We start from the raw sequence: 13,859 nt of genomic DNA, 5'->3' as shown, positions 1-13,859 counted from the left end.
TTTTGCATGAGAATCTTAGAATAAGCCTTAATATAAATCCTATCAAAATTTATGGTGCAATTTTTGAAGATTATGCAATGAATATTAAAGAATAAATAATAGACATGTATGTAAAGAAAATTTTATATGTTTTTTGAAATTATAATTAATTAATAAATGTGAAACCCACCTCCTCCCCACCCCTCACCTCTGCTTTCTAAACAACAGACCTAAAATCCCAACATATTCTGTGGATGAACTTACATAGATGAGACATGTCCTTCCTACTCGGTATCCTTTTAAACCGTGCAATATACCGGGCCGGGTGGGTGAGGGCCATGGCATAATTTTACTAGCCTCAGAACATGGCTATGGCTCCTCAACACCTCCATTGCAAAGGAATTTGCGAGGTTCGTCGCTGTAGCTCCGCTTCTTACATCCTTTCTCTCGACTTCCTAGTGCTTCACTCCTGCTGGATCGTCTGGATTACCTCGCCTTCCGCCAAGTTGTTGGGAGTGAGCCGTGCCTTGAATTGCCTTTGTTGGACGAGAATTTTGATCCGAGAAACTAATAGTTTAAAAACCTCAAGAGTCTGAACTGGACACCACATCTTGCAAGTATAACATTTGTACTCCCCTGTTGGAAAAGATGAATCACCTTGATACACTCGGAGAATGAGGAAGCGGAGGATGCCCAAATGTAGCGCATCGATAGTTTTTCGTATTAGCTGTAATGTGCTTATCACCACAGCAGAAGTTTCCTCACTGCAACCGGGTACGAGATTCAGAACTATTTCAAATCTAGTGTTCTTGTATCATTTCAATGGTTCCTGTTGATTTTGTGTCGGGTTTTCTAATATGCTGATGTTGTTGTTTTTCGTTTCCTTCTTCTCAAGCTCAAGATTTGTTCCGTAATACGTCTAATGCAATTTCATGTGTTTCAGTCCTATTTGTTGAGATAACAAGAACATTGTATTGACCTTGTCTTGTTACGTTGAGGTGCATCTTTTCTTGCTGGAAACGATTTATTTTTATTTTTTATTTTCTCACTTTATTTACATTTATTTACAAGATGGGCAAGGAACTTGTTTCGAAAAATTCTTGCTCAATTCGTGTGCCCATGTGTTGTCATAAAAGCTATCCAGGTCCTGATGTGGGTTTTGTAGTAGCAGAGGTCACGTCTAGGATATTAAGGTACATAGAAAGTCTTGAATACCGGGAGACTTATACTCCTGTTTTTCGGGCATTTTGTTTCATGCTTTCATCCTTCAGAACCTACCATGCTTTTCTTTCGAACAGTTTGTATAATTGAGTTAAAGCGAGTGTGTCTGACAACCTTATTCTTTAGGCCTATTCGTCGAACCATATCTTTGAACAACTCATCCCATCTCCCTTTGCGTCGAGTGGGAGCTTAACTGATGCTGAAAATATCTCTCCACTTGCAGCAGCTGCCGAGTATGTAAGGGCCCAGGTCGACACTGCCTTTGGTAGCGCTAAAAATGACGCTTATGAGATTGATACAGATGAAGACTTCGTAACTGCGTTGGAATATGTGATGCCTCCAACTCCTGAAATGGTGAGAAGTTCGACTTAGAAATTAAGCAATTTCTACACCTTTTCCCTATTAAAATAGTGTAATCATCCGTTTCTTTTCCACGTGTCTTATCTGCTGGTAAAAGCTGTGTGTTGAATCCATTCTTGTGAGTGTTTTGGATCAGTTCTGGATCAGCAATGAAATCAGAAGAGTGAGGTTTTATAATTGGCTACATAAGTGGACAGCTGTACTGGATTGTAATTGCCAGGCCATTTATATCAATGCTAAATTGCATCTTGATCTGGAAGAAGACACTCACCATATTATAGTCTCGAACATTTTGGCAGTGGAAGGATGGGCAATACATAGCATCTGCATGGATGTGGTGGGTACGTTCAATATTCTGCAGGGAATCGGAATCATCCGTTTGGTGATGCTTTTGATTGATACTACAAGCATTCAGAGTGCAATCGCTTTTCCTGTGCTGAATTCTTAATTTTGATTTTTCCAATCTGAACGACAGGATTTCAATTTTGTCCTATTCAGTTTCTGAAACACAGATAAATTGAAAGTCACCGTATTGAGATAGGGAGAGCCTGTCCATAGCGATGGGTCCTGACACAGAAAGTAGTTTCAAACAAGGGTCAGTCGGCTTGGTTTTTAAGTGCAGAATACTTTGTTGATATTGGTGCCACCAACTAATACGAGACCATTCTTTGAGTAAGTGTTTTGTTTTACTTTTAAATGACGGCCCTTCCAGTGAAAGAAGACTCTGCATACTACTCTAAGTTATCTTCAAGAAATGAACTGCTTTATCGTTGTTCTAGGAACGACGCGTAATAATCATCACCACTTGTAGACAAAATAATAATTTTGAAATTGTTTCGTAAGGAAATCTAAACGAGAGCTCCGTGTCTTTTTATTCAATGTCTGGTTGAACAAAAGGGCACACAGAGGACTTGTTTGGATTCCTTCGTGAAGCAATCTCAATGGCATTGATATTGCAAAGTCGACGCAGTTACGAAGGGATAAGCAGAAGTCACTCGAGGATATGCATTAGGCCAGGTGTGGTTGCGTTGTGGTATCTCTGCTCAAGGTTTGGATCAATTTATGGAAAGTACACGTAAGGCTGTGGAGAAGGAGCCATCAGCCTTTCTATTTCAGCCGAGGTCGCTCCATACGCATGCAGTTAAATACTGTTCCTGGTCATCACGTCTGTTGAATACTAGTAAATGACAACTTGATGACTTCACGTTTAAAAGAAGTTTCCTTCCAGGAACGAGGAGTAGGCTTCGTTTTCAAACGTGGTCCCATTCAACACATGCGAAACCTTTTCAAATGGGACCACGTTTTCATAGACAATTGTATAATTTAGTCGAGGATACAAGGTTGAACTATTATGCTGTTTCCACTAACACTACAGGATCTAAGGACACGAAGCCAGGCCTCTCCATTTGAAAAGGTTTCGCACGTGTTGTGAATGCAACATGAATACAGTGCCTATGCACAACATATGTTTACCAACTCAAGTGCACTCCCTCCAATTTTCTACGCTTCGACACCTTCCTGGTAAACAATAGAAGTTTTCTCTGCGATCCAAGATAGCAGGTTAAAATTTGTGAAAACGTGGCCCAATTTGACAGATTTTCGTCGAGATTGGGCACCGTAATCGAGGGAAGACAACTTGAAACTATGTCGACTTATCCTTCAAGAAATTACCCTTCGCCATTTCCGCCGTTCTTTTTGCTAGCTGCATTGTCACTTTAACCCTGGTACAAGTATAAATATCGGCTTTCGACAGGGTTCAGATCATCACATCCAGCTCCATTGCTCTCTGACGCTTCCTACAACCCACGGTTCTGTGCCAGCAGCAGCACATACACTTTCTAAGATGACGTCTCTACACCAAGCCAGGTTTGCAGCACGATCAATTACCTTGTTGCATGGGCAAGGACACTCTTCTCTGATTCTAATAAAGCACGCTTCTTCTCTTACGCAATGAATCTCGTCGCATTCATATGACACTTGCTGAATGTGAGATGACTATATTCTCAATGCAGGTCCCCTAGGTTCGCAGCCCTGATCATACTCATCTTGGCGCTCGGTGCGCTGTCCTTCTTCGCTGCTCCTGCAGACGCTTGCGCTTGCACCAGTGGCAGAATGAAATCATCAGCCCCATGCTGGTACGGTGGCCCAGGATCAGGATCCCACGTAACAGTGCCACCAGGAGGCATCTATTCCATCGGCTGCCAAGCCGTGGGCAGAAGTGTGGGTGGCAACAACTACTGGAACAGAATCCATTATAACGGACAATGGTGCTACATAAACGACTACTACATGACCACCGGGTGCCCGACCAAGTGCAGCAACCTTGGTTGCTGCAACGGTTACAGTTGTTAGCCGGGGAATCTGAGCAATGATACCCACCGCAGCGCCTGAAACGTCGCTGCCCTTCAGTTCAAAAATCTTTGACTGCTCTTCGGGATGATATAAATAAATGATGTTTGTACAGCTGAATTCTCGCGATGTGCTAGTGCATGCTAGTGAAGTCGTTTAACAATAATCTGAGGTCCGAGTGAGTTTCTCCAGTTGGGGTGCTCGCGTTGCCTGGTCTATCGATCTAGGCACGGCGTTGTCGATCGGCGTCGGCCGACAGCGTAGCGGACTTCGCTGTTTCTAGTCTGTGTGTTTTCAATCGCCGGGTAGCTGCTTTAGTGGTTCTAAAGCCCAGATCCAGGCATGGTCTGGTAACTGTGAGGGCGTTTGAGTTTTAATAAATTAAAATCCGGTCCAGAATATTTTAAATAAACCAATTATTTAATTCGCTACTCATGTTCTGACTTGGTAATTATCTGATCCCACACACACACACAAACAAACAAACCAAAATATGCATGACCTTGTTTGTGAATTTTTGGGACGTTTTTGAGAAGATCTTATTCATGAGCTACTGCAAGCTATGGCATACACTACAATGGTTTTTTTACACATTCTATTTATGGCATATACCACAATGGGTTTTTTACACATTCTATTGATGCATTGATTTTGGTTTTTGTAGATAGTTTGCTGAAACTCACTTGTTTGTATTTGTTTATTTGTGTACTGATGATATTGATTTCTTGTTCATAAAATTCTTTATTTTTGGTTTCTTTTAAATAATCAATTATCACATGGAATGGCTTGAGGAATAAATTGTTTTAAATTTTTTACTTTCAGTATTGTTTATAACAAATCTTTGATATTGTCTTTCAATCCATATCAAAATTGATTGATAAGGCCTTTGTCATTTCAATATTTGTCTTAAATAAGGTATTAGAATTAATTAGCATAAATGTTGGTTGACCGTGATCCTTATCATAAAAATAAGAGCTTAGTCTTTGCTATTCTTTTTATTATTATTATTTTTTAATATGACCGTGAATACTTTTAGGAATGATTTCAAATCATAAAAGAGTTGTGAATCTTTTTCCATTAAAGGTACAAATCAAATGAGAGCTCTTCTTAATAGAAGTGCACCTATAAACCCAACTCAAGTAAATCCATTAAGATATAGGAAGGAATGCAACCTTAAGTAGAGCTTGAGCTGTTGCAAAAATATTCAAAATTTTGATCTTGTTTCGTCAATTTTTTGAGGCATACTAATCCTTGTTCTTAATGCACTTGTAAAAGTAAAACTTTCTTGGATTTGGTTGTGAAGTTAATCTACTTACTTCCTTCAACTTCATAATTTCTTGAAACAGATTTTGAATTTTTTCCATAGGCATAGGATTAATATTTCCTTGGTTGGTACTAATAATGCATGAAATTTCCATCTTAAGAGTATTGAAAAGTTTGTAAAGATCTACAATAGTTGCAAATCTATTTTCACTTTTGTCAAGTATAACATCTATAATTTTTTATTCTATTTCAAAAAACTTGACAAACTTACAAGTTAAATTAGAGGAAGATAATCTATAACCTTTAATATCAAATAAAAATTTCTACAAAGAAAGATAATCTTCTCTATTTAAGAAAAAAATGAATGTTGAAAAGTAAATAATTTGTTTAAAAGTGGATAATCTTCAACCTTCAAAATTCAACAATAGAAGTGAGATAATTCATTCACTTCTAAAATAAGACAAAAATAATGAGTTAGAACTCTTATCAAACTATCAAGGATATAAACTTCAAAGAACTAAAATATCAATACACTCTTGTGTTACTCAAAAAGACTAAAAAATCACTGAAAGATGATATTATATTATATTAGAAATGACTATTGTTAAAGACAAAAAGACTAGAAAGTCTTAAAATAAGACCAAAGAATAGAAAGGCATTGATAAGAGTGAAAAAGGCTTCACTCTTGCTTCCATATATATTCTTAACTAAGAGCTATATAACAATATCTTTTAGGACCTTCAAAACATGTTGACTTTGTAAAATATATATTTTAATTTGCAAGGTAAGTTTTCTATATGAGTGCTTTATAGTTAGCCTTGTTTTGCAAGCTACCAATATATGCTTATGTTTTTGACCAAGTTTCTAACTTAATAATCAATTATATGTAAAGTCAACATATGTAAAGTTGACACATATAAAGCCAATACATGTAAAGTCAATGGAGCATCTATAAAGCTTTTAAAAAAATTATCTAAAAAATATTATGAAATAAATCTACTTTTATGTATTTCTATTTAATTATGTAGGAAAATATTAGAATAAATATGTACATTTGTGACAAGAAGTAGTACAAAGATAAAATTATTTTAGCTTCAAGAGAGTAATATATTATTGATCAAATACTATTTTTTTGGTCTTTGGAATAAAATATGATCTCTTTAGTAAAGCGTTTGATAGTCCTTGCTACTTTATTAGCCAATATATAATTATCTAAATTAAAATAAGATAATAATATATTCCAATAAATTTGGCTATAATTCAAAATCTGAGTTGATATGAAATATTTCAAATTTTTGTGATTTGTACATATAATTATAGGATATTTAAAGCCTTCCAACAAGTGATACTATTCTTTGAAAGAGTCTATAATTACAAAAAGTTCTTTATTGTGAATTTCGTAATTGATCTTTGCAATTAAAAACTTTTTAGAATAAAATAAAATTAAGTGGAGTTTTCTATTCTTTCCTATCTATGATAATATAGCTTCTAATACAAAGCCAGAAGTATCAGTTTTTAAATACAAGACCTTTGTGAAACCTAGATGTATTAATCTTAGAGCTATAATAAAAATTGCCTTCAAATCTTGAAAAACTTTTTGTACTTGAGGTCCTCATTTCAATTTGTCTTTGAATGTCAATTTAGTCAAAAGAGTAGCAAATTAAAAATAATTTTTTATAAATATACAATAGAAATAAGAAATTTTAAGGAAATATTATATATTCCATATTATTTTTGGAATTGTCGACTCTGTTATAGCTTGAATTTTCTTCAAGTCTATCAATAATTCTTCATTGGATATAATATATCCAAAAAAATTCTATTTTTAATTGATAGAATACATATTATTTTAATTAGACATATAATCTTATATCTCATAACTTTTGCAAGATTAATCTCATATGATATTCATGTTCTTCAAGAATCTTGGAATAGATTAAGATATTATTATGATAATAAATAATAAAATTATTTAAGAATTCTTAAAAAATATTATTCATGAAATGCTTCAATATAACTAGAGCTGTTATCAATCTAGAAGGCATGAAATTATATTCAAAATATCCATATCTTGTCTAAAAAAAGTTATATATTTCTCATTTTGTTCTGGGTTTTAAACCTTAAGTTGCGAGTTTAATCAACTAGATGGAACCAAATCTTCTGATACATTTTTTCCATAAGCCCATGTAATCCATTGACCAAAGCATCATTCTATTTGATCTACATCACCACCCCTCACATTAGTTGCTTGATACTACTTACTTTTTTGAACCACCTCAATATGCTATATATAAATATGGAGTATGCTATATGCAAACATGGAGTATTTCAACAAAGGATAAAATTGAGTTAATTCTACTCATTGTTTTTGACTTATCAATATATTAATTAGTCTAGTTAGGACATTCTTCCAATAATGCATACCACATATGTTGCCAATGGTTGTAGGATTTGATATTGTGATGTGCTCAGTTTGAGGTATGAGCATTTGGAGGATATGGCTTCACCATTGCCAAGCTTTCTTCATAGATTTGTACTTCCAGAATCTGTATATGATTGTTTCTTATATCTTTGTTAAATACACTTAGCAACATTATTTTATTTCCTACTCTACTATCCCTAGCCATTCATTTATCACTGTTGCATAATCTTGTCTTTAGTCATATAAGTCCTATTTCTTTTAATATGTGCTCTTTATCCCAAAAATTTAACTATTTTATTTTGAATATTGAATATAATACTCTATTTTATTTTTAGACTATAATATTTTATATCACATGTTACTATTGTAGTAGATTGTGGCCTCATTTGGTAGTGTAGGTTACGAGAAAGATTTGTCTTGTCTAGTGGAACCTCTATAGATTTCATATCAATATATTTATTCTTTGAGTTAGCTTCAAGTTGATTCTAGAAGTGTAAGACTTATTTTCAGAGGGTTTGAAATGACTTTGCAATTGTTGTTCAAAGTTAAGATTTGTATTGGTGATTTGGAATTTATATAAAATAATTAGAACTAGCAGTCTCAGCTAATTCGAGCAATTGGGATGACATCTATTATTCAAAATTCGATAATGCTTAGTTAATTAGATGTGCTAAGTGTGTGTAAAATTTTGTATTAATCTAATGGTACATTTGGAAGATATCTAGGTTTTTCTATAAGAAGGTATTAGAAGTTGGCAATTTGGAGTTGAATAGGGCTTCTATGATATCTAAAGATCTACAAGTTGGATCAGGGTGAAATATGGCATGGTAGTAGAAGACTTCAAGATCAAGGTACTTACCAATTTTGAGTTGGAGTTAATAATTGGAGAAGGAAAAATTGCTATTGAAACATTTGCATCAACTTTCAAGTTAGCAGTCAAATAATATCAGTGCACTTTTTAGGCTTTTTCTCACAATTTGTAAGTTGGATTGGATTGAATTTTTTTTGAGCATATAGAAGACTTACAGTGACATTGGTATGCTAAATTTTTACTAAATAGATAATTAAATTAGAAGTTATAGTTTGCTAAAATTTTCTAATTAAAATTAGGGCTTCCAAGGAGAAATCAAAATTATCTAATTATAAAAGTAATAATTCAATTGGAATTTGTGTATGCTTGAGGTTAATAAGAAAAGTGTTTTTGAGCACTTTGTATTAGCTTTAAGCTCTTTTGAATTGAAATTCGAATTACTTTGTATTTAAATGATTGAAACCTATTAGAGTTTCTTATATATTTATAAAATATAACTTCATCTTCTACAGCCAAGTGCCCTATGCATTCCCAAACAAGAAAATATGTATTATAATAATGTATTGGTACACCTACTAGAGATTTGAAATGCCAAATAAAGCTTTTGCAAGATTGCTATCAATGTAATCATTTAATGTCAAAAACTTGTCTTATAATAGGTTATAAATTGGACCAAATAGTGGTTGAGACATTTTTTAAAGATTAACAATACAACCATATGGTTGATGCTCTAGTAATATGTGAGCATTTTTATTTTTGAAGACATCTTGAAATTCCTTATACTACTTTGAGATAGCTACTAGCAAGCTTGCTTCTTCACAAGCTGGAGTTGTATAAATAACAAATAGCATTTTTTCTTAGCCATCTTCATGAAAGCCATGGCTTCAAAAAATAAAGGCTTTATTATTAATAACTTCTTAAAAGTTTTTGCCCAAAAGAATTCTATAAAAAATTCAATCTTATAAAACCTCCAATCTATAGATGGATTATATCTTTCTAACTACAAAAGTCCTAAAATGATAAAATTAGATAAGATTCTAATAATATTCAATATTATTTTACTATTATGGCTCTCAATTGATATTTCTAGTGATATGGTCTCATGAGTAATATTACCTAAAGATAAAAGTCAACCAACTATTATTTCTACATATATAGATTTTGACTTCTATATTCAAAGAATTTTATGAAGTTTAAAAAAATCTTCATCTAAAAAGCAAGAAAATACTTTTGAATCTAATAAAGCATTTGTTTGAAGTTTTTATAGGCTAAGAAATTATGATATAATAAAACAACAAGAAAGTTGGATAAAACGAGAGGGACCTTGATAATTTTGAGGTATTGAAATGTATAGCCACATAGTCCTTATTATGGCTGAGCTTCTTTATTTTCCTAAATAATTACACTTCTAATATTTTTTGTATGTTGTTTTTTGAACAACTCTTAGTTTTGTGACCTTCTTCACCACAATATGAGCATAGACCTTGTTAAAATCAACGTTTCTTCTCTTCTACTATAAGAAGTTTAAATTGTTTTATATCAATTTGCATAGTTTTAGCTCTAGAGTGTGGAAATAATATATTTGTTGAAGTAATAGAGTACAAATTTTTAGTGTGTTTCTTTATCAAATTCCATAAGTATTGATATTGACAATGTTGAAATAATTGATTATTGTACTTCACAACTTAGGTGATAGCTTTATTAAGTATTTGAAGATTAAATAACGATAGTAATAAATCTTTCACATCATTCTTTCTTCTCCAATAAAATCGGCTCATAAGAGCTTATTCATCTTAATTGATGTTATTATCTAATTACCTAAAATCAAATGCATAAATTGATGTAAAGCATAATCTTTGACATAGTGAGTAAATTTTTATTGTTGTTCATTAAGCCTTATCATGTTCTCCGAATGCCTTTGCAAATCCTTCTAAGAAAGCTTCAAAGTTGCTGAAGATTGGAGATCTCTTCTTAAAAATAAAATAAAAAAATAACTAAAATAAGGCTTATCTTATAAGCAAAGATTCAACTAAACCAACTTGCAACTCTTCAATTAGATAGTGCTCAAGTTGTAAAAAAGTTACCAATCAAATTTGATTAACAAATCCTCAAAACTTTAAGCGTGTGCCATCAAATATTTTTAGAAGACTAATTTAAGGTTGTTTATGTTATTGAATAGGACTTTTTTTTTATTGAAGTATAGATGCCATTGCTTCTTTGGATGTAGAAGCTTAAGGAAGTGGTTGCATCATAAGTTAATTTACTTCAGGTCTTGCATCATCATAAAAACTTACAAAAAGTTTCTTAATTTTAGCAATTCTATGAATAAAGTATTCAAAGTAATCATAATAATATCTAACTTGGACTCAGAAGACTTAACCACACTAACATCTAAGCAGGACTTTAGAGATTCAACCATATCAATATCTAACTTGGATTTAGGAGATTCAACCATATTAATATCTAACTTGGACTTAGGATATTCAATCATACTAATATCTTCACTTTTTAGCTATCTTAAAAAATAAATAAATAAATAAATAAATAAATAAACCAATATTAATTTCAAAGAAAATACTCCACAACCTCTAAATTGCTTAGATGCCTTCAAGAAGAAAGATAATTTACTCTCTATTGAAAAGGATCAAGCTCTAATATTGATAAGAGAGAAGTTTCAAATTTCTTTTACAAATATACTATATATGAGACCAAACAAGAATTTGAACGAAAGAGTTTCAATAAAAAACTAACAAAAATTTCATTAAACTTAATGACTATATAATCAATACTAAGAAAGGTGAGCTTAAGCTCAAAGAAATATATTATCAAGATTGAAGATCCTCTTAGCCTCGACTCCAATATATACTAGATATTAGGAAACTTATTAAGAAGTTTTTATATTGCTTGAAAATAAATAAATAAATAATAAATAAATAAATAAAAAAAAAAAACCTTAAAAAGCTCCGTGAGATGTTTTTATGTTGCCTGAAGATTAAGTAATCTTAGAAAGATTCTCCAATAACTTCTTTCATCTTCTTAGAACTTTTTAAAATCTATTAGAATATTCTAATTTTTTTCTAAAAACTTCTAAAAATTCTTTTTGAAATCTTTTTAAATCTTCTAAAATATAATAGAATATTCTTAATATATTCCTAAAATCTTCTTATTGGATGTGTTTAATAAAATTTATAAATAATTTTTAGATAAAAAATTAAAATATTTTTATTTTAATAGAAGTTAAATATCAAATTTATATATTTTAAACCAATAAATTCAATGTAAGCTAAAAAACAATTTCCATCTAATACAATAAGATTGATAATTTGATTTATATAATAAATAATGTGATACTTTTATATCCAAGCTTGTGTAGATTTTGAAAAGGTTTCTCATTCTATTATTGTTTAAAATTGCTATTTTAGATCTTTTGTAAAATTATCAAATTTTATTCTATTATTTATTAATAACATATTTCTACTAATAAACAAATTATAGGCACTTGTAAAGATTCAAAATCTACATAAAGATGATGGCCAAATCTGTTTAAAATCTATACAAAGATAATAATGAAGTCTACACAAAATCTATATAGAAATGAAAAAATCTACACAAAGACTACATCTTGGGAAGATTGCTACAAAGAAATTCTCAACTTAGAGTCAATTGTTGCATAGCTATCTCAAAATTTTGTAACTTGATTAAAATGCAAAACTGCCTCATACCTATCAACTAGAGATTTTAAACCAAGTATTACAGAAGCTTTATAACAGTCTTTAATATGATATTTTTGGTATCTAAAATTAAGATAGGATCATCAAGTATTAATTGGAAGCTTAATTCTAGCACTAGTAAGGTTAAAATAAGCTTTGAATTTACTAAGATGTAAATTTGTCTAAATCCAAAATTAACATTTGTTATGACAAAGCCTTCAAACACAATCCATTCATATTATCAATAATCACTCATATGAGTAGCCATACAATGAGGATGTATCACTTCTGATAATACATCAAGAAGAAGACTTAACAAAATTATCACCCTTGTTTAAAACACAAGTATAATTGCCAATAATGAAAATCTTAAGAAATACACAAATTAATTTGCAACTATCACCAAACTAATAATGTCTTTAGAGTTTCTTATCAGTCATGATTGTTGCATAAATAATACAAGTTAGATTTTTTTTACATATCATTTGAAGAAATTTGACATAAAATTTTAAAACCAAAGATGAAGATGAATAAAAAAATATTATCAATAATTGTAATAATGATTATTTATTCATATAGTGCAATTAGTTAATCATTCCAATTTTTAAAAATTCTAAACTCTTTCTATTACATAAACTTAAAACTTTTTTTTATAAGTCCAAGTCAAAAAGTAGTGAAATTAGTTCTTATTGAAAGAAGTGTCATTATGCTCAAAAATGAAAAATAGTTGATTTTATGGAACCACCTTCAATCACAATAATAATTAATGCCAAAAAAAATGGCAGCTAAGATCTATGACTCATGATTATAAATTATAATAGAGCACCTTATGCTTGTATTTTTCCAGCAAAACTATGATACTTTACTTAAGATCATGTATAATACAACAATCTTTTAGTCCATTACAAATCCAAGCATTGGTTTATTGGATGGAATTAAACTCTATCTTTTTATTATTTTGAACTATTATTAATAAACAATTATAGCTAATTATTAAATCCAAAAATATCTAAAAATAGATAATTTATTGGATGCTTCTTTAGAATATTGCCACAAACTTGTCATTGAAATATACATCAAGTATTTAAAGTTTTTAATCATGGCATTGGAACAATCTTAAAATTAAATCATACAATGGAGTAGTATAACAACTTTAAAGAAGTCATCTAATAAAAACTTCATCTTGAACTTAGAATTGATTAAACCAAAAAAAAAAAAAAATAATAATAAAAGTCATACCAAATTAATATTGTGATCAATTAAAAACCAAAAACCTATGCTAAACTCACAATCATCTTACTTACAAGTATATGGGGCAAAGAAAATACAAATATGTATTATAAAAGAAAACAAAAGTATACATGGATTTTTGCATCAATAATTAGTGCACTAGGCTATGCCTCATCATGGACTATGTAATCATTAGCATAGTCAAAGATAGAAATCATGCATAAGTTTTCTTTGTATATTTTTTTCTTTAAAACGACACACATATCTCATGTTCATCTTAAATAATGTAGCAATCAATATATCAATTACTTTGATTTTTGACTCAATTTTGATATAAACAATGAAAAATCCTACAAATTAGAAAGGTTTTTATTTCCTTTTATTTATGCCTTGTATTTATCTCCAATGAATTTTTTCAAATAAAAGATAATTTCTATAAATAAATAAAAACAATTAATATTTACATATTAATATATTTTTATTAAAAAATATCTATATATATATATATATATAT

The 13,859-nt window shown here is 30.8% G+C and overlaps 2 protein-coding genes across 3 annotated transcripts; both read left to right on the top strand.

The window, feature by feature from the left end:
* Positions 1–237: 237 nt before the first annotated feature.
* LOC149987348 (uncharacterized) lies at positions 238–2,236 on the top strand. Of its 2 annotated transcripts, none has more exons than XM_090244818.1 (3): positions 238–753; positions 1,427–1,554; positions 1,860–2,236. In XM_090244818.1, the coding sequence occupies exons 1-3, from the start codon at positions 654–656 to the stop codon at positions 1,944–1,946; spliced, it is 315 nt and encodes a 104-aa protein (XP_090100944.1). In that variant the 5' UTR covers positions 238–653; the 3' UTR covers positions 1,947–2,236. The 2 variants fall into 2 exon arrangements, with proteins under 2 accessions (XP_090100944.1, XP_090100943.1); XM_090244817.1 differs by having other exon boundaries at positions 259–753; positions 1,424–1,554.
* A 1,060-nt stretch (positions 2,237–3,296) lies between these two features.
* On the top strand, positions 3,297–4,321 carry LOC112295922 (uncharacterized). The gene is made up of 2 exons (XM_024547971.3): positions 3,297–3,426; positions 3,573–4,321. The coding sequence occupies exons 1-2, from the start codon at positions 3,404–3,406 to the stop codon at positions 3,910–3,912; spliced, it is 363 nt and encodes a 120-aa protein (XP_024403739.1). The 5' UTR covers positions 3,297–3,403; the 3' UTR covers positions 3,913–4,321.
* Positions 4,322–13,859: the final 9,538 nt, after the last annotated feature.

Source organism: Physcomitrium patens, chromosome 19 (assembly GCF_059467195.1).
Source record: "Physcomitrium patens ecotype Gransden chromosome 19, ASM5946719v1, whole genome shotgun sequence".
Classification (NCBI taxonomy): domain Eukaryota; kingdom Viridiplantae; phylum Streptophyta; class Bryopsida; order Funariales; family Funariaceae; genus Physcomitrium; species Physcomitrium patens.
This window is presented reverse-complemented; position numbering and strand designations above follow the sequence as displayed.

Coding starts and splice junctions, on each gene's coding strand:
- LOC112295922 (XM_024547971.3), top strand. CDS start 3,404: ATGACGTCTCTACACCAAGCCAG. Junction 3,427..3,572: donor ACGTCTCTACACCAAGCCAG/GTTTGCAGCACG, acceptor TTCTCAATGCAG/GTCCCCTAGGTTCGCAGCCC.
- LOC149987348 (XM_090244817.1), top strand. CDS start 654: ATGAGGAAGCGGAGGATGCCCAAATGTAGCGCATCGATAGTTTTTCGT. Junction 754..1,423: donor AGTTTCCTCACTGCAACCGG/GTACGAGATTCA, acceptor CTCCACTTGCAG/CAGCTGCCGAGTATGTAAGG. Junction 1,555..1,859: donor TGCCTCCAACTCCTGAAATG/GTGAGAAGTTCG, acceptor ACATTTTGGCAG/TGGAAGGATGGGCAATACAT.